The 24688-nt window shown below is 33.6% G+C and overlaps 1 protein-coding gene and 1 long non-coding RNA gene across 9 annotated transcripts; both read right to left on the reverse strand.

Annotated features, from left to right (window-relative positions):
- Positions 1-19440: 19440 nt before the first annotated feature.
- On the reverse strand, positions 19441-22403 carry LOC139885968 (uncharacterized). 8 transcript variants are annotated; one of them, XR_011772186.1, is made up of 8 exons: positions 22161-22402; positions 21985-22075; positions 21739-21866; positions 21361-21463; positions 21142-21244; positions 20876-21069; positions 20517-20702; positions 19444-20124 (listed from the first exon to the last, which is right to left on the reverse strand). It is a non-coding gene; the product is annotated as an uncharacterized lncRNA (long non-coding RNA). The 8 variants fall into 8 exon arrangements; XR_011772187.1 differs by having other exon boundaries at positions 21994-22075; positions 22161-22401; XR_011772185.1 differs by having other exon boundaries at positions 19441-20124; positions 21343-21463; positions 21739-22075; positions 22161-22403.
- A 1304-nt stretch (positions 22404-23707) lies between these two features.
- On the reverse strand, positions 23708-24325 carry LOC139851471 (putative dynamin-related protein 4A). The gene is made up of 2 exons (XM_071840524.1): positions 24118-24325; positions 23708-24072 (listed from the first exon to the last, which is right to left on the reverse strand). The coding sequence occupies exons 1-2, from the start codon at positions 24323-24325 to the stop codon at positions 23708-23710; spliced, it is 573 nt and encodes a 190-aa protein (XP_071696625.1).
- Positions 24326-24688: the final 363 nt, after the last annotated feature.

The following is a 24688-nucleotide window of genomic DNA, read 5'->3' on the forward strand; positions in this document are numbered from 1 at the left end:
ATCAAATAATGATAATCTAAAATATCCTGTTTACACACGACCATTACATAATGGTTTACAATACAAATATGTTACAACAAAATAAGTTTCTTGAATGCAGTTTTTACACAATATCATACAAACATGGACTCCAAATCTCGTCCTTATTTAAGTATGCGACAGCGGAAGCTCTTAATAATCACCTGAGAATAAACATGCTTAAAACGTCAATAAAAATGTTGGTGAGTTATAGGTTTAACCTATATATATCAAATCATAATAATAGACCACAAGATTTCATATTTCAATACGCATCCCATACATAGAGATAAAAGTCATTCATATGGTGAACACCTGGTAACCGACATTAGCAAGATGCATATATAAGAATATCCCCATCATTCCGGGACACCCTTCGGATATGATATAAATTTCGAAGTACTAAAGCATCCGGTACTTTGGATGGGGCTTGTTGGGCCCGATAGATCTATCTTTAGGATTCGCGTCAATTAGGGTGTCTGTTCCCTAATTTTTAGATTACCAGACTTAATAAAAAGGGGCATATTCGATTTCGATAATTCAACCATAGAATGTAGTTTCATGTACTTGTGTCTATTTTGTAAATCATTTATAAAACCTGCATGTATTCTCATCCCAAAAATATTAGATTTTAAAAGTGGGACTATAACTCACTTTCACAGATTTTTACTTCGTCGGGAAGTAAGACTTGGCCACTGGTTGATTCACGAACCTATAACAATATATACATATATATCAAAGTATGTTCAAAATATATTTACAACACTTTTAATATATTTTGATGTTTTAAGTTTATTAAGTCAGCTGTCCTCGTTAGTAACCTACAACTAGTTGTCCACAATTAGATGTACAGAAATAAATCGATAAATATTATCTTGAATCAATCCACGACCCAGTGTATACGTATCTCAGTATTGATCACAACTCAAACTATATATATTTTGGAATCAACCTCAACCCTGTATAGCTAACTCCAACATTCACATATAGAGTGTCTATGGTTGTTCCGAAATATATATAGATGTGTCGACATGATAGGTCGAAACATTGTATACGTGTCTATGGTATCTCAAGATTACATAATATACAATACAAGTTGATTAAGTTATGGTTGGAATAGATTTGTTACCAATTTTCACGTAGCTAAAATGAGAAAAATTATCCAATCTTGTTTTACCCATAACTTCTTCATTTTAAATCCGTTTTGAGTGAATCAAATTGCTATGGTTTCATATTGAACTCTATTTTATGAATCTGAACAGAAAAAGTATAGGTTTATAGTCAGAAAAATAAGTTACAAGTCATTTTTGTAAAGGTAGTCATTTCAGTCGAAAGAACGACGTCTAGATGACCATTTTAGAAAACATACTTCCACTTTGAGTTTAACCATAATTTTTGGATATAGTTTCATGTTCATAATAAAAATCTTTTTCTCAGAATAACAACTTTTAAATCAAAGTTTATCATAGTTTTTAATTAACTAACCCAAAATAGCCCGCGGTGTTACTACGACGGCGTAAATCCGGTTTTACGGTGTTTTTCGTGTTTCCAGGTTTTAAATCATTAAGTTAGCATATCATATAGATATAGAACATGTGTTTAGTTGATTTTAAAAGTCAATTTAGAAGGATTAACTTTTGTTTGCGAACAAGTTTAGAATTAACTAAACTATGTTCTAGTGATTACAAGTTTAAACCTTCGAATAAGATAGCTTTATATGTATGAATCGAATGATGTTATGAACATAATTACTACCTTAAGTTCCTTGGATAAACCTACTGGAAAAGAGAAAAATGGATCTAGCTTCAACGGATCCTTGGATGGCTCGAAGTTCTTGAAGCAGAATCATGACACGAAAACAAGTTCAAGTAAGATCATCACTTGAAATAAGATTGTTATAGTTATAGAAATTGAACCAAAGTTTGAATATGATTATTACCTTGTATTAGAATGATAACCTACTGTAAGAAACAAAGATTTCTTGAGGTTGGATGATCACCTTACAAGATTGGAAGTGAGCTTGCAAATTTGAAAGTATTCTTGATTTTATGTAACTAGAACTTGTAAAATATATGAAGAACACTTAGAACTTGAAGATAGAACTTGAGAGAGATCAATTAGATGAAGAAAATTGAAGAATGAAAGTGTTTGTAGGTGTTTTTGGTCGTTGGTGTATGGATTAGATATAAAGGATATGTAATTTTGTTTTCATGTAAATAAGTCATGAATGATTACTCATATTTTTGTAATTTTATGAGATATTTCATGCTAGTTGCCAAATGATGGTTCCCACATATGTTAGGTGACTCACATGGGCTACTAAGAGCTGATCATTGGAGTGTATATACCAATAGTACATACATCTAAAAGCTGTGTATTGTACGAGTACGAATACGGGTGCATACGAGTAGAATTGTTGATGAAACTGAACGAGGATGAAATTGTAAGCATTTTTGTTAAGTAGAAGTATTTTGATAAGTGTCTTGAAGTCTTTCAAAAGTGTATGAATACATATTAAAACACTACATGTATATACATTTTAACTGAGTCGTTAAGTCATCGTTAGTCGTTACATGTAAATGTTGTTTTGAAACCTTTAGGTTAACGATCTTGTTGAATGTTGTTAACCCATTGTTTATTATAACAAATGAGATGTTAAATTATTATATTATCATGATATTATGATATATAATATATCTTAGTATGATGTATATACAGTTAAATGTCGTTACAATGATAATCGTTACATATATGTCTCGTTTCGAAATCATTAAGTTAGTAGTCTTATTTTTACATATGTATTTCATTGTTAATACAATTAATAATATATTTACTTATTATTTAACATAATTAACCAAGTGTATCAATATCTTAATATGATTCATATGTACCTAGTAAGACGTTGTTATAACGATAATCGTTATATATATATCGTTTTCGAGTTTCTTAAATTAATAGTCTCATTTTTATGTATATAACTCATTGTTAAAATACCTAATGAGATACATACTTATAATAAAAACATGTTAACTATATATATAACCATATATATGTCATTGTATAGTTTTTACAAGTTTTAACGTTCGTGAATCACCGGTCAACTTGGGTGGTCAATTGTCTATATGAAACATATTTCAATTAATCAAGTCTTAACAAGTTTGATTGCTTAACATGTTGGAAACATTTAATCATGTAAATATCAATCTCAATTAATATATATAAACATGGAAAAGTTCGGGTCACTACAGTACCTACCCGTTAAATAAATTTCGTCCCGAAATTTTAAGCTGTTGAAGGTGTTGACGAATCTTCTGGAAATAGATGCGGGTATTTATTCTTCATCTAATCTTCACGCTCTCAGGTGAACTCGGGTCCTCTACGAGCATTCCATCGAACCTTAACAATTGGTATCTTGTTTTGCTTAAGTCTTTTAACCTCACGATCCATTATTTCGACGGGTTCTTCGATGAATTGAAGTTTTTCGTTGATTTGGATTTCATCTAACGGAATAGTGAGATCTTCTTTAGCAAAACATTTCTTCAAATTCGAGACGTGGAAAGTGTTATGTACAGCCGCGAGTTGTTGAGGTAACTCAAGTCGGTAAGCTACTGGTCCGACACGATCAATAATCTTGAATGGTCCAATATACCTTGGATTTAATTTCCCTCGTTTACCAAATCGAACAACGCCTTTCCAAGGTGCAACTTTGAGCATGACCATCTCTCCAATTTCAAATTCTATATCTTTTCTTTTAATGTCAGCGTAGCTCTTTTGTCGACTTTGGGCGGTTTTCAACCGTTGTTGAATTTGGATGATCTTCTCGGTAGTTTCTTGTATAATCTCCGGACCCGTAATCTGTCTATCCCCCACTTCACTCCAACAAATCGGAGACCTGCACTTTCTACCATAAAGTGCTTCAAACGGCGCCATCTCAATGCTTGAATGGTAGCTGTTGTTGTAGGAAAATTCTGCTAACGGTAGATGTCGATCCCAACTGTTTCCAAAATCAATAACACATGCTCGTAGCATGTCTTCAAGCGTTTGTATCATCCTTTCGCTCTGTCCATCAGTTTGTGGATGATAGGCAGTACTCATGTCTAGACGAGTTCCTAATGCTTGCTGTAATGTCTGCCAGAATCTTGAAATAAATCTGCCATCCCTATCAGAGATAATAGAGATTGGTATTCCATGTCTGGAGACGACTTCCTTCAAATACAGTCGTGCTAACTTCTCCATCTTGTCATCTTCTCTTATTGGCAGGAAGTGTGCTGATTTGGTGAGACGATCAACTATTACCCAAATAGTATCAAAACCACTTGCAGTCCTTGGCAATTTAGTGATGAAATCCATGGTAATGTTTTCCCATTTCCATTCTGGGATTTCGGGTTGTTGAAGTAGACCTGATGGTTTCTGATGCTCAGCTTTGACCTTAGAACACGTCAAACATTCTCCTACGTATTTAGCAACATCGGCTTTCATACCCGGCCACCAAAAATGTTTCTTGAGATCCTTGTACATCTTCCCCGTTCCAGGATGTATTGAGTATCTGGTTTTATGAGCTTCTCTAAGTACCATTTCTCTCATATCTCCAAATTTTGGTACCCAAATCCTTTCAGCCCTATACCGGGTTCCGTCTTCCCGAATATTAAGATGCTTCTCCGATCCTTTGGGTATTTCATCCTTTAAATTTCCCTCTTTTAAAACTCCTTGTTGCGCCTCCTTTATTTGAGTAGTAAGGTTATTATGAATCATTATATTCATAGATTTTACTTGAATGGGTTCTCTGTCCTTCCTGCTCAAGGCATCGGCTACCACATTTGCCTTCCCCGGGTAGTAACGAATCTCAAAGTCGTAATCATTCAACAATTCAATCCACATACGCTGCCTCATATTCAGTTGTTTATGATTAAATATGTGTTGAAGACTTTTGTGGTCGGTATATATAATACTTTTGACCCCATATAAGTAGTGCCTCCAAGTCTTTAATGCAAAAACAACCGCGCCTAATTCCAAATCATGCTTCGTATAATTTTGCTCGTGAATCTTTAATTGTCTAGAGGCATAAGCAATCACCTTCGTTCGTTGCATTAATACACAACCGAGACCTTGCTTTGATGCGTCACAATAAATCACAAAATCATCATTCCCTTCAGGCAATGATAATATAGGTGCCGTAGTTAGCTTTTTCTTTAATAACTGAAACGCTTTCTCTTGTTCATCCTTCCATTCAAATTTCTTCCCTTTATGCGTTAATGCAGTCAAGGGTTTTGCTATTCTGGAAAAGTCTTGGATGAACCTTCTGTAGTAACCAGCTAGTCCTAAAAACTGGCGTATATGTTTCGGAGTTTTCGGGGTTTCCCACTTTTCAACAGTTTCTATCTTTGCCGGATCCACCTTAATACCTGCTTTGTTCACTATGTGACCGAGGAATTGAACTTCTTCCAACCAAAATGCACACTTTGAAAACTTAGCGTACAATTCTTCCTTCCTCAATACTTCTAACACCTTTCTCAAATGTTCACCGTGTTCTTGGTCATTCTTTGAGTAAATAAGTATGTCATCAATGAAAACAATGACAAACTTGTCAAGGTATGGTCCACACACTCGGTTCATAAGGTCCATGAACACAGCTGGTGCATTAGTTAAACCAAACGGCATGACCATAAACTGGTAATGACCGTAACGTGTTCTGAAAGCAGTCTTTGGAATATCATCTTCTTTCACCCGCATTTGATGATACCCGGAACGTAAGTCAATCTTTGAATAAACAGACGAGCCTTGTAGTTGATCAAATAAGTCATCGATTCTCGGTAGTAGGTAGCGGTTCTTGATGGTAAGTTTGTTCAACTCTCGGTAGTCGATACACAACCTGAATGTACCATCTTTCTTCTTGACAAACAAAACAGGAGCTCCCCACGGTGATGTGCTTGGTCGAATGAAACCACGCTCTAAAAGTTCTTGTAATTGGCTTTGCAGTTCTTTCATCTCGCTGGGTGCGAGTCTGTAAGGAGCACGAGCTATTGGTGCAGCTCCTGGTACAAGATCTATTTGAAATTCAACGGATCGATGTGGGGGTAATCCCGGTAATTCTTTCGGAAATACATCGGGAAATTCTTTTGCAATGGGAACATCATTGATGCTCTTTTCTTCAGTTTGTACTTTCTCGACGTGTGCTAGAACAGCATAGCAACCTTTTCTTATTAGTTTTTGTGCCTTCAAATTACTAATAAGATGTAGCTTCGTGTTGCCCTTTTCTCCGCACACCATTAAGGGTTTTCCTTTTTCTCGTATAATGCGAATTGCATTTTTGTAACAAACGATCTCTGCTTTCACTTCTTTCAACCAGTCCATACCGATTATCACATCAAAACTCCCTAACTCTACTGGTATCAAATCAATCTTAAATGTTTCTCTAACCAGTTTAATTTCTCGATTCCGACATATATTATCTGCTGAAATTAATTTACCATTTGCTAATTCGAGTAAAAATTTACTATCCAAAGGCATCAATGGACAACTTAATTTAGCACAAAAATCTCTACTCATATAGCTTCTATCCGCACCCGAATCAAATAAAACGTAAGCATATTTATTGTCAATAAGAAACGTACCCGTAACAAGCTCCGGGTCTTCCTGTGCCTCTGCCGCATTAATATTGAAAACTCTTCCGCGGCCTTGTCCATTCGTGTTCTCCTGGTTCGGGCAATTTCTAATAATGTGGCCCGGTTTTCCACATTTATAACAAACTACATTGGCATAACTTGCTCCGACACTACTTGCTCCGCCATTACTCGTTCCGACACCATTTGTTCCTTTCGTTCTATTAACCCCTGGTCCGTAGACCTCACACTTCATTGCGCTATGACCATTTCTTTTACACTTGTTGCAAAATTTGGTGCAGAACCCCGAGTGATACTTTTCACACCTTTGGCATAGCTGTTTCTGATTGTTGTTGTTGTTGCGGTTATTATTGTTGTTGGGATGATTGTTGTAGTTGCTTTTGTTGTTGTTGTTGTTGTTGTTGTTGTTGTTGTTGTTGTTGTTATTGTTGGGCCGTTTGTTGTAGTTGCGATTGATGTTGCGATTGTTGGGATAATTGTTGCGATTATTGTTGTAATTGCTGTTGTTGTTGTATTGGTGATTCTTATCACCGTTTTCCTCCCACTTTCTTTTGACTTGCTTCACATTGGCCTCTTCAGCAGTCTGTTCTTTAATTCTTTCTTCAATCTGGTTCACTAGTTTGTGAGCCATTCTACATGCCTGTTGTATAGAGGCGGGCTCGTGTGAACTTATATCTTCTTGGATTCTTTCCGGTAATCCTTTCACAAACGCGTCGATCTTCTCTTCCTCATCTTCGAATGCTCCCGGACACAATAGGCACAATTCTGTGAATCATCTTTCGTACGTGGTAATATCAAATCCTTGGGTTCGTAACCCTCTAAGTTCTGTCTTGAGCTTATTGACCTCGGTTCTGGGACGGTACTTCTCGTTCATCAAGTGCTTGAATGCTGACCACGGTAGTGCGTACGCATCGTCTTGTCCCACTTGCTCTAGATAGGTATTCCACCATGTTAACGCAGAACCTGTGAAGGTATGCGTAGCGTACTTCACTTTGTCCTCTTCAGTACACTTACTTATGGCAAACACCGATTCGACCTTCTCGGTCCACCGTTTCAATCCGATCGGTAATTCGGTTCCATCAAATTCCAAAGGTTTGCAGGCAGTGAATTCTTTGTAGGTGCATCCTACACGATTTCCTGTACTGCTAGATCCAAGGTTATTGTTGGTATGTAGCGCAGCCTGTACTGCGGCTATGTTTGAAGCTAGAAAAGTACGGAATTCCTCTTCATTCATATTCACGGTGTGTCGAGTAGTCGGTGCCATTTCCTTCAAAATAGTCAAATGGAACAAGTTAATCATACAGAATATTAAGAGTAGTTAATAGTATTTCGTAGCATAATATGAGCTCATTTATAAAAGCTTTTTCTTCATATTAGCGTTTTATAAGTTTAAATTCGGGTAGTACCTACCCGTTAAGTTCATACTTAGTAGCTAATAAACAATTCAACTACTACAATTCTATATGAAAAACTGATTATAATAATATTTCGCGTTCAAACTTTTATACAATATTTTACAAACTTACAATACCGCTTATTTTACATAAAGCATGAAATATAGCACACAATAACTTTGATACAAGATAGTTTTGAAGATAATTCTAGCTAGTACACAAGTCGTTCAGCAAAGGCAATAAAGACATGTAATTCATACGTCCAGAAACAAGTCATGCATTCTGGTTTTACTAGGATTACTTCCCATCCTTGGTCTTGTGGAACATAACCGTTATGGCCATTAATAAGACAGCGTGTTGTAACGTCGTCAAAAGGACGAGGGTTACGTAATGTCCAACAGTCCCGTAACAATCTAAAAACCTCATTTCTTACCCCAATTACCGACTCCGTCACTTGTGGAAACGTTTTGTTTAATAGTTGTAGCCCGATGTTCTTTTTCTCACTTTGGTGAGAAGCGAACATTACTAATCCGTAAGCATAACATGCTTCTTTATGTTGCATGTTAGCAGCTTTTTCTAAATCACGAAGTCCAATATTCGGATATATTGAGTCAAAATAATTTCTTAACCCGTTGCGTAAAATAGCATTTGGGTTCCCCGCAATATATGCGTCAAAGTAAACACATCGTAACTTATGGATTTCCCAATGTGATATTCCCCATCTTCCGAACGAAAGCCTTTTATAAACCAAGGCATTCTTGGAACGTTCTTCGAATGTCTTACAAACTGATCTCGCCTTAAATAGTTGTGCCGAGGAATTCTGACCGACTCTAGACAAGATTTCATCAATCATGTCTCCTGGTAGGTCTCTTAAAATATTGGGTTGTCTATCCATTTTATGTTTTTATACTGTAAAATAGACAAGAGTTAGATTCATAAAAAATACTTATTAATACAAGCAATTTTTACATATATCATAAAGCATAAGCACACTATATTACATATATTACACCACATGAATATAACTATCTTATTCCGACTCGCTCGTTTCTTCTTGTTCAGTTTTGGTTCGTTTTGCCAAGTTTCTAGGGATATATGATGTTCCCCTAATACGAGCCGTCGTTATCCACATTGGTTTAGAAAAACCTGGTGGTTTAGAGGTTCCCGGGTCATTGTTACAACTTAAGGACTTCGTGGGTTGACGATACATATAAAGTTCATCGGGGTTGGAATTAGATTTCTCTATTTTTATGCCCTTTCCCTTATTATTTTCTTTTGCCTTTTTAAATTCAGTTGGGGTAATTTCTATAACATCATCGGAATTCTCGTCGGAATCCGATTCATCGGAGAATTGGTAATCCTCCCAATATTTTGCTTCCTTGGCGGAAACACCATTGACCATAATTAACCTTGGTCGGTTGGTTGAGGATTCTCTTTTACTTAACCGTTTTATTATTTCCCCTACCGGTTCTATTTCTTCTTCCGGTTCCGATTCTTCTTCCGATTCCGATTCTTCTTCCGGTTCCGACTCTTCTTCCGGTTCCTCTTCGGGAACTTGTGAATCAGTTCACGAATCATTCCAATTTACATTTGACTCTTCATTATTTTTAGGTGAGTCAATGGGACTTGTTCTAGAGGTAGACATCTATCACATAATATCAAACACGATAAGAGATTAATATATCACATAATATTCATATGTTAAAAATATATAGTTTCCAACAAAAATGTTAAGCAATCATTTTTAAAGAAAACACGGTCGAAGTCCAGACTCACTAATGCATCCTAACAAACTCGATGAGACACACTAATGAAAATTTTCTAGTTCTCTAAGACCAACGCTCGGATACCAACTGAAATGTCCCGTTCTTATTGATTAAAAACGTTCCATATTAATTGATTTCGTTGCGAGGTTTTGACCTCTATATGAGACGTTTTTCAAAGACTGCATTCATTTTAAAACAAACCATAACCTTTATTTCATCAATAAAGGTTTAAAAAGCTTTACGTAGATTATCAAATAATGATAATCTAAAATATCTTGTTTACACACGACCATTACATAATGGTTTACAATACAAATATGTTACAACAAAATAAGTTTCTTGAATGCAGTTTTTACACAATATCATACAAACATGGACTCCAAATCTCGTCCTTATTTAAGTATGCGACAGCGGAAGCTCTTAATAATCACCTGAGAATAAACATGCTTAAAACGTCAACAAAAATGTTGGTGAGTTATAGGTTTAACCTATATATATCAAATCATAATAATAGACCACAAGATTTCATATTTCAATACACATCCCATACATAGAGATAAAAGTCATTCATATGGTGAACACCTGGTAACCGACATTAGTAAGATGCATATATAAGAATATCCCCATCATTCCGGGACACCCTTCGGATATGATATAAATTTCGAAGTACTAAAGCATCCGGTACTTTGGATGGGGCTTGTTGGGCCCGATAGATCTATCTTTAGGATTCGCGTCAATTAGGGTGTCTGTTCCCTAATTCTTAGATTACCAGACTTAATAAAAAGGGGCATATTCGATTTCGATAATTCAACCATAGAATGTAGTTTCATGTACTTGTGTCTATTTTGTAAATCATTTATAAAACCTGCATGTATTCTCATCCCAAAAATATTAGATTTTAAAAGTGGGACTATAACTCACTTTCACATATTTTTACTTCGTCGGGAAGTAAGACTTGGCCACTGGTTAATTCACGAACCTATAACAATATATACATATATATCAAAGTATGTTCAAAATATATTTACAACACTTTTAATATATTTTGATGTTTTAAGTTTATTAAGTCAGCTGTCCTCGTTAGTAACCTACAACTAGTTGTCCACAATTAGATGTACAGAAATAAATCGATAAATATTATCTTGAATCAATCCACGACCCAGTGTATACGTATCTCAGTATTGATCACAACTCAAACTATATATATTTTGGAATCAACCTCAACCCTGTATAGCTAACTCCAACATTCACATATAGAGTGTCTATGGTTGTTCCGAAATATATATAGATGTGTCGACATGATAGGTCGAAACATTGTATACGTGTCTATGGTATCTCAAGATTACATAATATACAATACAAGTTGATTAAGTTATGGTTGGAATAGATTTGTTACCAATTTTCACGTAGCTAAAATGAGAAAAATTATCCAATCTTGTTTTACCCATAACTTCTTCATTTTAAATCCGTTTTGAGTGAATCAAATTGCTATGGTTTCATATTGAACTCTATTTTATGAATCTAAACATAAAAATTATAGGTTTATAGTCAGAAAAATAAGTTACAAGTCGTTTTTGTAAAGGTAGTCATTTCAGTCGAAAGAACGACGTCTAGATGACCATTTTAGAAAACATACTTTCACTTTGAGTTTAACCATAATTTTTGGATATAGTTTCATGTTCATAATAAAAATCTTTTTCTCAGAATAACAACTTTTAAATCAAAGTTTATCATAGTTTTTAATTAACTAACCCAAAACAGCCCGCGGTGTTACTACGACGGCGTAAATCTGATTTTACGGTGTTTTTCGTGTTTCCAGGTTTTAAATCATTAAGTTAGCATATCATATAGATATAGAAAATGTGTTTAGTTGATTTTAAAAGTCAATTTAGAAGGATTAACTTTTGTTTGCGAACAAGTTTAGAATTAACTAAACTATGTTCTAGTGATTACAAGTTTAAACCTTCGAATAAGATAGCTTTATATGTATGAATCGAATGATGTTATGAACATAATTACTACCTTAAGTTCCTTGGATAAACCTACTGGAAAAGAGAAAAATGGATCTAGCTTCAACGGATCCTTGGATGGCTCGAAGTTCTTGAAGCAGAATCATGACACGAAAACAAGTTCAAGTAAGATCATCACTTGAAATAAGATTGTTATAGTTATAGAAATTGAACCAAAGTTTGAATATGATTATTACCTTGTATTAGAATGATAACCTACTGTAAGAAACAAAGATTTCTTGAGGTTGGATGATCACCTTACAAGATTGGAAGTGAGCTTGCAAACTTGAAAGTATTCTTGATTTTATGTAACTAGAACTTGTAAAATATATGAAGAACACTTAGAACTTGAAGATAGAACTTGAGAGAGATCAATTAGATGAAGAAAATTGAAGAATGAAAGTGTTTGTAGGTGTTTTTGGTCGTTGGTGTATGGATTAGATATAAAGGATATGTAATTTTGTTTTCATGTAAATAAGTCATGAATGATTACTCATATTTTTGTAATTTAATGAGATATTTCATGCTAGTTGCCAAATGATGGTTTCCACATGTGTTAGGTGACTCACATGGGCTGCTAAGAGCTGATCATTGGAGTGTATATACCAATAGTACATACATCTAAAAGCTGTGTATTGTACGAGTACGAATACGGGTGCATACGAGTAGAATTGTTGATGAAACTGAACGAGGATGTAATTGTAAGCATTTTTGTTAAGTAGAAGTATTTTGATAAGTGTCTTGAAGTCTTTCAAAAGTGTATGAATACATATTAAAACACTACATGTATATACATTTTAACTGAGTCGTTAAGTCATCGTTAGTCGTTACATGTAAATGTTGTTTTGAAACCTTTAGGTTAACGATCTTGTTGAATGTTGTTAACCCATTGTTTATTATAACAAATGAGATGTTAAATTATTATATTATCATGATATTATGATATATAATATATCTTAGTATGATGTATATACAGTTAAATGTCGTTACAACGATAATCGTTACATATATGTCCCGTTTCGAAATCATTAAGTTAGTAGTCTTATTTTTACATATGTATTTCATTGTTAATACAATTAATAATATATTTACTTATCATTTAACATAATTAACCAAGTGTATCAATATCTTAATATGATTCATATGTACCTAGTAAGACGTTGTTATAACGATAATCGTTATATATATCGTTTTCGAGTTTCTTAAATTAATAGTCTCATTTTTATGTATATAACTCATTGTTAAAATACCTAATGAGATACATACTTATAATAAAAACATGTTAACTATATATATAACCATATATATGTCATTGTATAGTTTTTACATGTTTTAACGTTCGTGAATCACCGGTCAACTTGGGTGGTCAATTGTCTATATGAAACATATTTCAATTAATCAAGTCTTACCAAGTTTGATTGTTTAACATGTTGGAAACATTTAATCATGTAAATTTCAATCTCAATTAATATATATAAACATGGAAAAGTTCGGGTCACTACAGGTCGGAAGTCTTATTTATCTCACAATAAGCCGGCCAGATATATCTTATGCAGTTGGAGTGGTTAGTCGATACATGAGCAATCCGAAGAAGCCTCACCTTGATGTTGTACAACGCATCTTAAGGTATGTTAAAGGCACTATTAACTTTGGCATTTTATATAAGAGAACAAAAGAATGTCGGGTGACTGGATATTGTGACGCTGATTATGCTGGAGACTATGATACACGACGATCAACAACTGGATACATGTTTAGTCTTGGATCGGGAGTAATATCATGGTGCAGCAAGAGACAACCAACTGTATCCTTATCAAGCACCGAAGCAGAATATCGATCGGCAGCATCAGCAACACAATAAATTACTTGGTTGAAGCAACTAATGGAAGATCTTCATCAATCAACAGGTTATCAAGTAAAGCTTTTCTGCGATAACTTATCAGCTATACGTCTAGCAGAAAATCCAGTCTTTCATGCGAGAACAAAACATATAGAAGTGCACTATCACTATGTTCGCGAGAAGGTCCTTGAAGGGGAGATCAAGATGGTGCCAACAAAGTCAGATGAACAAGTTGCAGATATATTCACCAAGAGCCTAAGTAAACCGAAGTTTACAAAATTCAGAGAAGCACTTGGAATGGTCTGTAAGACATCGTTGGAAGAAAATTTGCATTGAGGGAGAGTGTTAAAATACAATGCAAATTTGGTATTATAAAATAATATGGAATTAGTAGATGTATATATGTAAAATATCTAGATATTAATATGTATAAGAAAATATCTAGATATTAGAATATGAGAGAAAAATCTAGAAATTGAAATGTAAAAGAAAAATCTAGATATTTGTAGGTTATATATATCTAGATATTTATATATCCATGGAAATATCTAGGTTCTAGAATGTTCCATGGAGTAGTATAAATATGGGAGGAGATTTCATTTAAGTTGTGTTAGGTGTGAGAGTGAAATAAGAAGTGAGTTGTGAAGAAGAGAAGAAGAGTGTGAGTTAGCGAAAGTAGAGAAGAGAAAGCTTGTAAGTAATATTGTAATTGTAATTTAATATAAGTGTTTTTGTTAAGTTTCCCAATCAAGCCTTAGTTTGTGTTTAAGTTCTTAGTGCACTTTTGTTGTTCTTATTATATGGTCGGCTCTGCCGCCTAAGTAATACATGGTCGGTTATACCGCCTAAAGATATATGGTCGACACTGTCGCCTAAGTACATTGTGCACTAAGGATTTATAAAATTAAAGGCTAACCAACGTCAAAGTGTTGGTGTAGTGAGTCTAGTATAGTCTAGATCCTCTATAGTGGTGTGTTGGGCTCGTCGAAGCTTCCAACACATCATATTTTCAATAACTTTCTTTGAGTTCTCGAGCAACTCGGTTCTATTCTTCAGCTTCCACTTTTTCGTCTTCACAGATGGTGGCATCTCCATCTTCTTCACATAGCTATCTTCATCATCATCAAGTGATCTCACCAACTCTGACTCCATCTCTTTATGCACTATCATATACACTGTACGCCGAATTTGTGATTCTATCCAATCGATGTAATCTCTTACAAAGTTCCGCCATTGTAGCAACAAATTTTTCCTAATTAATAACGCAACATCCGCAATTTTATCGGAATAGCCCTTGAGATGTTTCACAAATACCGTCCTCAATCTTTTTGCATCTATTAACTTATTAAGTTCATTTTCAATTAAGGATTTAGGCTCATTAAAACTTTCCTTTACTTCATCCCAAAAAGTACCAGAAAAAACTAAATAGCCTTTTGTTTTTTTTCTTCTCGAGATGTTCCAAAACTTTTCGCTTGAAGCTCTCTTTCATTTTTGCAATCATATTCTTCGCCGCCATCTTTACTGCTACTAAATATGGTTGTGGATAGCTTTGGGCATGTTTAACCAGCACCTTAACGATAACCACTTCAATATAATCCCAAACTCTTGATACAAACGATTCACTTATGTCGAATATGCTGTCAATGTTTCTCTGAGCAAGAAGTTACAAGACACGTTGTTGATTACTATAAGACGATGAAACAGACTCTTCAATTTCTTCTTCGAGTAGTAGTAGTAGAATCTCATCAATAAAAAAATCTTTATTTCGATTCACATGCTTTTCCTCAAGTTGTTGGGAAAACTCACTCAACATTTCAAGTAACCTCGGAAAGAAATATGTGATGACCCGGAAATTTCTGACCAAATTTAAACTTTATCTTTAAATGATTTAATGTTTTCGACACGATAAGCAAAGTCTGTAATGTTGAGTCTCAAAGTTTTGGAACTATATTCATGTAATCAATTATTCTTTGACTGTTCTCGAAGATTCACGAACAATATATATAACTTAATGTGCATATATATATATATATATATATATATATATATATATATATATATATATATATATATATATATATATATATATATATACGATTTCAAGTTATTTAGTAAACGATAGTAACATTCGATTATTGATTCGATTGATATTTAGATAAGTTAACTAAAACGTTTAAGATGAACCAGTAAAACACTAATTTGCTACGGTATTTTCGAATTGCTACAGTACCCGAAAAGCTAAAGTGTTTTCAAAAATCACTATTTGCTACAGTAAAAAAAACTTTGATACAGTAACTTTGCTACAGTAAAACAGTCTTTCAAAATGAAAATGTATATGTATATACTACGAGACGATGATTTATAAAAGTAAATGACCAAAACACTCGAAAGTTTAAGATACACTTTGAGTGATATAGTTTATTAATAATTTAAGACTATATTTTGACAAAGGTACGTGTCACGAAATGTAAAGAGCGAATTTTCTCAGCGTACGAAGGGACATTCGAAAAACCGGAACCGGGACATAAGTCGAGTGACGACGTACGACTTATCGGAACAAAAATTACAAATCAACTATGAACGAGAATAAAACATAATATATAATTAATTAATTTAAATTATATATTATATATATATTATAAAAATATGTCGACGAGCTAGTTGCCAAAATTATGTGAGCTGGAAAAATGGGACATGCGATCGCATGGCCAATGGCCTTCAGAACCATGCGATCGCATGGGGTCTGGAGACAGGCCACACCTATAAAAGCTCGATCAATTATTGTTTCTGTTTTGATTCAATTACTCCGTAAGTATTTATTTATTTTATTATTATTATTATTATTATTATTATTATTATTATTATTATTATTATTATTATTATTATTATTATTATTATTATTATTATTATTATTATTATGATTATGATTATGATAATGATTATGATTATGATTATGATTATGATTATTATTATTATTATTATTATTATTATTATTATTATTATTATTATTATTATTATTAAGATTAATATTATTATTAATCTTATTATTATTAGCAGTATTAATATTATACATAAAATACTACGACGGGGTCTTGAGCGTGTCACTTTCAAAATGGGTTTTCAAGCGGAATAGAGCTAAGGAAATTATGGGTAATGTTCGGGGGTATATTTATGAATCAAACCTAGTGTTTATCATCTCTGTTGCGTCTACGTACTTTCCTACAATATTGAATCACAATATTGATACGTGAGCATTCATATCTTATCTTTTGTATATTAATTGTGTATCCATGTCTAGTGCTCGAGTATATATATTTATGCATGCTTGTATGCTAAATTTTGTCGTTAAATAGTTTATAATAGATCACGAATTAAATACATATATTACTGGTAAAAGGTATATGATATATATGTTTTTGGAAAGATGGCGAAAAATCAATAACTTTTCATTTAGATATCGAATAGTTTCGATGAACGGATTAAAAGATATGATCAACTGAATTATAATTGACGTTAATTGGAATTGCTTTTGAATCTGCAATTAATATTTAAACAACTTGTTTGTAAGATTGATAAATTGGATTTTTTAATATTACCAACTGAGTAAATGAATCCTTATATAAGGTACGTCTCGTTTTGTTGAACTATTGTCAAAATTGACTTTTTGAAACGACTTTGGATAACTTTTGTATGTCGATCTCGAGCATTAGGATTATGATACACTATGACCTGACCTAGCTTGATAAACATTTATTGACCAACATATGTTCTCTAGGTTGAGATCTACGGTTATTTGGTAATCCGAGTTTCGGTCACATTTTGGTGAACGACTTTATATGCTGCTAAGGTGAGTTTCATTTGCTCCCTTTTTAATTGCTTTTGCAATCTATATTTTTGGGCTGAGAATACATGCACTTTATTTTAAACGCAATGGATACAAGTATATACTAAATTCTACACCGAGTTTGAACCGAAAATTCCTTAGCTTTGGTAACTAGTAACTGCCGGTTATAAGAACTGGTGGGCGCGAGTAGTTGTATATGGATCAATAGGGCTTGACATCCCCGTCTGTTCCAAGTATAGAAACCCTAGCCTGAACTATAAAACAGACGTATGCTATTTGAGTTTAATACACGTAGGATTGCGTGTATTATACATGTTGGTTGCATGTATGTTAAAACAGGGGTACTTATTATAACGTTAAAGTTTAGTTACCAGGGTGCTCAATTTTGTAGAATATTTTGATAAACGTTTCTGGATGAAACAACTAAAATCTTGTGATCCACCTTTATATACAGATTATGCGAAACACTAAAACTATGAACTCACCAACCTTTGTGTTGACACTTGTTAGCATGTTTATTCTCAGGTTCCCTAGAAGTCTTACGCTGTTTGCTTATATGTTAGACAAGCTATGTGCATGGAGTCTTACATGGCATATTTATCAAGGAAACGTTGCATTCACCAAATCATCACCATGTATCTTATTTTGACTGCATTGTCAACGGAAGTACCATTGTAAACTATTATTTACGGTGATTGTCTATATGTAGATATCATCAGATGTCGAAAACCTTTGATTTAAATATTCATTTATGGTGTGCCTTTTCAAAAGAATGCAATGTTTACAAAACGTATCATATAGAGGTCAAATACCTCGCAATGAAATCGATGAATGACGTGTTCGTCCATATGGATTTGGAGCGATCGTCACAAAATACATTTATGTATCATGAGGATATTCATCAAATTCACTAGACACCACTATTTTGTAAAGAGACTTCTGAGACATCATAATAATCTGCATGAAAACTGGCATAGCTTCTGTAGTTGTTGTGAAATAATGCTGATCTAATTTGTTTTGTTCCAGAGCACATGTGTTGAGGTTTTCATTGATCTTCTTAACAATCTCGCGCAATGTTTCAAAAATATTGGCTAACTGAATCAGAGCTAGTTTTTGAGCAACAACATCGACACCCACCAAAGATTTGTCAATTTTTGAAAGGGTGAGATGAGTTTCAAAAAGATTTGATTCTTTGGTTCGAGAATCTTCATATGCCTCACCTGAGAGAGGATTTCTAACACATACATAATCAGGTCCCATATTGGTGGACACTATCGTATATAGATCCTCTAATGATGCCAGCTCGTCAACTTTTGTAAAGACATGAAGAGTCCGTTGTCCATTTTTGTCAAACTTCTTTGCCATGCGAATCGATTCACATGTCATAAAATCAGTAGTAGCTGATATAACATTCAGAATGATGCTATATGACGGTTTTATGTATTGAGCAAGGATTTCTACAATCAAAAGACTTGAATAAGTTTATTCATATACAACAAAAAATATTCAATCTCACGAATGTGAAAACCAAATAATCAAAATCACAATAAACTATGATACAATAATCTTGTAAGGCAGTACAATATGTTGATTTATGTTGTGAGAGGGTGTAAAATAAGAGGCTGCTCTTCTCTGTTGGGTTTATCATCTTTATTAGTTTAATTATTATAATTACTAGTTAAAAAACCCGCGACTCCGCGGGTTAATTTAAAAAAAATTGATAGCAATTTAATATTTGTGGGCTATTATGATATGATCGATTAATATATTAAGCGAAAAGTTATATGATGAACTGCAAATGTGCTTTATGATAGTAATGGTAACAAAATCAAAATTTTACAAAAAAAAGTAATTCAACATCACAAAATTGCTAAAAAGAACAAAATAAATACGTATTGCTTCCCATTGGTAATTAAATGAATTCAATCTTTTGTGGTAATTGTGAAATGCGATCAATGTCAACATTCAATAATGAATACACTTTAAGCCAGTGTTGTAAAAGTCGTCCGACTTGACCGACGCGTCGACCGATGCGTCGTTTTTTTGGGTTCTCCGTCCCGTTTTTTCTAAAAACGACTCGAAAGACGGTCAAAGCTAAAAGTTCGGTCAAAGTCTGTTAAAGACGGTCAAAGTTGGTCAAAACTGTCAATATCAGTCAAATTTCCGTCAAGATCTGATATGTTTTTAGAAATTAGGTTTTGTTTTATTTTTTGGGCCACTCTTTTCTCTGTGTCCTTACTGATTATGTACTCGGTAACATTAATTAACTTTGAAGTTCGATTGTTTTTAAATTCAAAGTTCTTATTTAAGAAATTTATGGTACATAATCAACTATTTTATATGTATATAAATATATATTTAAGAAATTATTAATAAAGTCAACGTTGGTCAACGACCGATGCGTCACCGACGCGTCACCGACTCGGCCGACGCGTCCTTTTTAGGTCTAGACCGATGCGTCCCCGACTCGTGACTTTTACAACCTTGCTTTAAGCAATATGATTCCTCGGTATTAAATAACAATCCACTGAACATCTGTATTGTGTGGTTGCCAACTCCTTTTGCGATAGTAGTTACTAAGTGCTCCAGCCACAAACATTTACCCATCACTCTCACTAATACTTGCAATCCCCCTGCATATCATCAGATTTAATACACAATAATATTAGAGCAGAAAATCGATAATGTATATTTAAAGTGGAATATCACAAACATCGTAGGCAATTTAGATAATGTGTCAAAATTAAACAAAACACTTCAGTACTAATATTGTGTACGATTTCTATACAATTAATAGTCAAACATATTAAGGGATCCTGAAATCTTATGAGTTTACCCATTTGACATGAAACATAACCAACTTGACCCATTTGACTGATATACCTTCATTATATAAACCAACTTAAATAGATAGTTAGTAATCTATATTATTTAAGCCAAAGGTCTATATCACAGATTAAATCTAAAATTAGTGTTCTTATGCAGTTAGAACTGAGAAAATGTAAAATAAGATTTAAAATCTAACCCGTCAAATAAAAATTTTCCTCCCTTCGTTGTGGGCCTTATCATGTCTTTGATATGTTTGCTTGCACGGCTAACATCTCTGATATAGTCACTTCTCTCAAAGACACACAACCTACTTCGAAGCACTTGTCAACTTAAAGGGACCTTGATGGAAGCACACAAAACTCTCCAAAATTTCCTTTGAAGTCTTGAGAAGAAAATTTGAAGTTAGATATCATAAACAAAGAAAAAGACTTAAAACAAAATTGTCACCAAGCTTTAATAGTGGTATGACAACAGATCAAACTATAATGATATCTAACTTGTTACAAAATTATATTGTATTTTCCCAACTTCCAGAAAATTCTTCTTGATACATACATGTATAATACTACGTAGAAGGTTGCAATATCAACCACGAGAAACAGAACCCAAACTGCATCACGTGATTATCATTCAGGTTCCTCTTGCCGCTATAAATTGGTGGGACTTTCCTTAATCTTTACAGATGGTTGCAGGGGATCCCTTTTTTCTGTATCGTGAGTAAACATTTCATTTGTGATAAAGATGTCCACCTACAAAGTTGAATCAAATAAGCACATGAATATAAAAGAATATCACCCTACAAATTTGAATTAACTACATACCTTAAACCGTTCAAACTTAAAACTATCATTTGTGGTGGGCTCTATCATTCTTTAAGTAGTGCTGAAGTCGCATTTGCATACAGACAATCGCCACAACAGCTTGCTGTCACAAGACCATGTTGGTTAAGTAGAAAGCTTTAGCAATATGGCACCCAATTTAAGCAAGTTCTTTAACATGATTGTAACTGTAACTTCCCGCACTTGAGCAATTTAGCTTACTTTATCCTGAAGGTGTTGTTGTTTTCTCCCTAGGCCTGCTTACAGTTCCATATAACCTTCCTTTCCTTAATTTCTTTCTAAACAAAGCCCGCCTATATGACATCTTACGCGAAAACCAAGAAAATAATTTAAAAAAAAAAAAAAAAACATCAGCTCCATCTACACAAATACTCCTTATATCTATGTATATAATTATTTTAACTATACGCGTAGATGTTAAATACATGTTCGTAATAATACAATTAAATCTTGAAAGAAGCATGATATCTGATGGTGAGTTTCTATCCCACAACAAATAAAGTAATTTACAAATCAGTATTTTTAGACAGAAAACAAAACAACAATCACAAATTCAACGATTTAAAAAATTAAATGTACCCTTTTCTTGCTAAAAAGAGGTACCATGTGAGATCGACTGCATCAGTAGGTTTACATTTGTTGGAGCAACTGCAGAAGCAGAATTGCGATTGATTCAATTGATTTGCACCCACTTGTATTCTTGACGGCTTCAAATTCATTCATTCATATGCATTCACATAACACGTAATAATAAATCAAATGAATCATTTCATTTTATTCAATAAAATAAAGTGAAATGTTAATAAATAAATAAAAAGAGTAAACATTTGAAACCCAATGTAAGGCTTAACACGAGAAGAAGAAAATTTGTGGGCTTTCCGGCATTTGACCGCATCTCAAGTCGATGATGACCAAACTATATAAATAAATATATAATTATCACGAAACGACGGAAGCAAACTGAATCGATGGAAATATATAAAAGAAGTTAGGGTTCATACATGTTTTCATTATCGCTCTTCATCACCTCTTCTAGGATTTTTGTTATGCATCTGACAACGAACGATTGAACGAACCCTAGTTTAGTGTAGGTTTGTGCTGTGTTGATTTGGGTTGTTGAGTGAATAATGGATTGTACGACCCCGTATTTTGATTATAAATACAAACCCTAATTCATAATTTGCAAATAAGTATTTTCTTGGTAAGTGTCAAACCTCTAAATGGTTGTAAAATTTATAAAAAAATGTGTAATTTATTCGGATGATATTCAAAAATTTTTTTAACGAAATTAAATACTGTACTACTGGACATCCCATCCCATATTAATAAATGAAATCGTTTTGTAATTGATTAATTCCTTAATTAATAAAATTTAACATTAACAACTTCTACGTTACCTTTCCCTAATTGCTAGGATTTTTGAATTTAAATATAGAATACAGAATTATTCAAATTCAAAATGCCATACCATTTATTTAATTAATTCAATGTAAGGATATGAATGTCTTTTTCAATAAATACCGAATATTTATTAGTAATTCTATTTCGTTTAATTGATCAAGGGTCATAATTGTTTGTTTAATATTAGATGAAGATTAAATATAAATATGAAGACTCAAATTAAAAGTTTATTTCACAATTATGGCTTTCTTATAATATGTAGGAAGATATATAGATATAATAATAATAAATATAAATATATAGTTTAATGTATAAACTTTACAGACACGAGAGGAAGGCAAAGCCTCGAAAACGCCCTGAAAAAGCCCCTTCAACCGATAAGAACACACCCCGGTCAACAAGAAAAAGAACGCCCCACAAGGGACTTTGTAAGACTATTTCTGATCAGTGACGGAGGATTGTAAGGGCAGGGAAGTGCCATGGTCCCCCAAGAACGTTTAGTCTTTACTAGCAATTTGTATAGATTTAGGGACTAAATATGTCAAAATTCAATCTTGACTCCATCAAATTAATATTTGAATGTCTAGCATACGGTTTATCAATCATTGGTTATCAAATTAAAAGAATACATTTTTTGATTGAGTTCTTTTGGCCCCTCATTGTAAGTGTTCAAGCTCCGTCGCTGTTTCTGATGGTGCATGTGATATCATGCACATTTTATGTACTTTTTGGCAAAAAAATACAATCTGTCTGTGACAAGGCAATGCCAGTTTCAGACATTTTTAACCGTTGTCAATTTTTTTTATCAAATATTGAGTAGGGTGATGAGATAAAATCTTTTTGAAAATTGGAGGTGGAATGAATTAATTATAATAAATATATATTTATTAAATCAAAAAATCAGTGACTGGCCGAAGCATGAAGTGACAATTTCTTTTTTTGCGTCAGAAGTCCAACTAACGCCTTGGCTCCGTCAGTTCTGACGCCTTGTTAGGGTCCTTCAATTTCGTTAGTTTTGCCATGTGGGATGACGGAAGGAAAGTAACGGAAGGAAAGTTGCGGGCGGTTATATATGGTCTAAGGGTTTTTTTTTTTTTTTTTTCACAAAACTTTCGGATCTTATTGAACTTTTCAATTTTGTGTCTAGTTAATCACTGAGCTTATGAAATACATAATTAATCTCTTTTGGAGAAAGATCTTTTATCTTTATCAGCAATAATACATATGAATCCATACCAGATATTTTGTTGTTAATGTTATCGGATTGACTATTAACCGCAATGCCGGGCAAATCAATGATGGTGAGACCAGGAATGGTATTCTTCCTCACTATCAAAGTCAATGGCAGATTTGATATCTCCTTTATATTTACGATTGCACGATCTATCTCTTCCAATATCTTAGTTCCATCGTCCAATAGTGCAATAGTTTCGCCATGAAACTCCAAACGTATTGAAACATTATCAGAAATGGGTTGAAGCCTAATAATTAAAGGAACCCGAATGCAGAGTCCTTGCAAACAAATGCCAGTGAGCGACTAGATAACACTAGACTTACCGGATGATTGATCTCCGATTACAACAATCGTTGGGAGAGTGATACCTTCTTCGATGACATTCATACAGCGTAATTTGTGAAGTGAGTCACAAAGTGGACGTATCACGTCGTTGTACGACGCTGCAAGAGACCGTGGTTGTAATGATTGGTCACCATCATCTTTGTTGCTGATCATATCTGCGGCAAGTGAAATATTGCCACCACCCATGAAATGGAGTGTGCATGTATGTCGAAATATGGCAAGTTAAAAAGATTAAAAGTCTTATTATATGTTCGGCAAGTTGATTTGATCATATGTGTAACCCAAAATATCGTACAGCTAATTTGACTTTGAATGTTAGCCTTTATTAACAGTTATAACTAACTACCCGGATTTTAATACGTTAATAGTTAAATATATTGGAATTTTATAAATACAGCTCCATAGCTTGAACATTTTTAAGATGATAAAATTACGCAGTTGGTTCTGTAGTTTGCTCAAAAATGCGTATTCCGGCCTAAATCTTTTTTTTCTCGTCGTTGCTCCATGTTGTTTGAAATTTCAACCCACTTAGTCCCTCATCCCAACATC

Source organism: Rutidosis leptorrhynchoides, chromosome 1, assembly GCF_046630445.1.
Source record: "Rutidosis leptorrhynchoides isolate AG116_Rl617_1_P2 chromosome 1, CSIRO_AGI_Rlap_v1, whole genome shotgun sequence".
Lineage (NCBI taxonomy): Eukaryota > Viridiplantae > Streptophyta > Magnoliopsida > Asterales > Asteraceae > Rutidosis > Rutidosis leptorrhynchoides.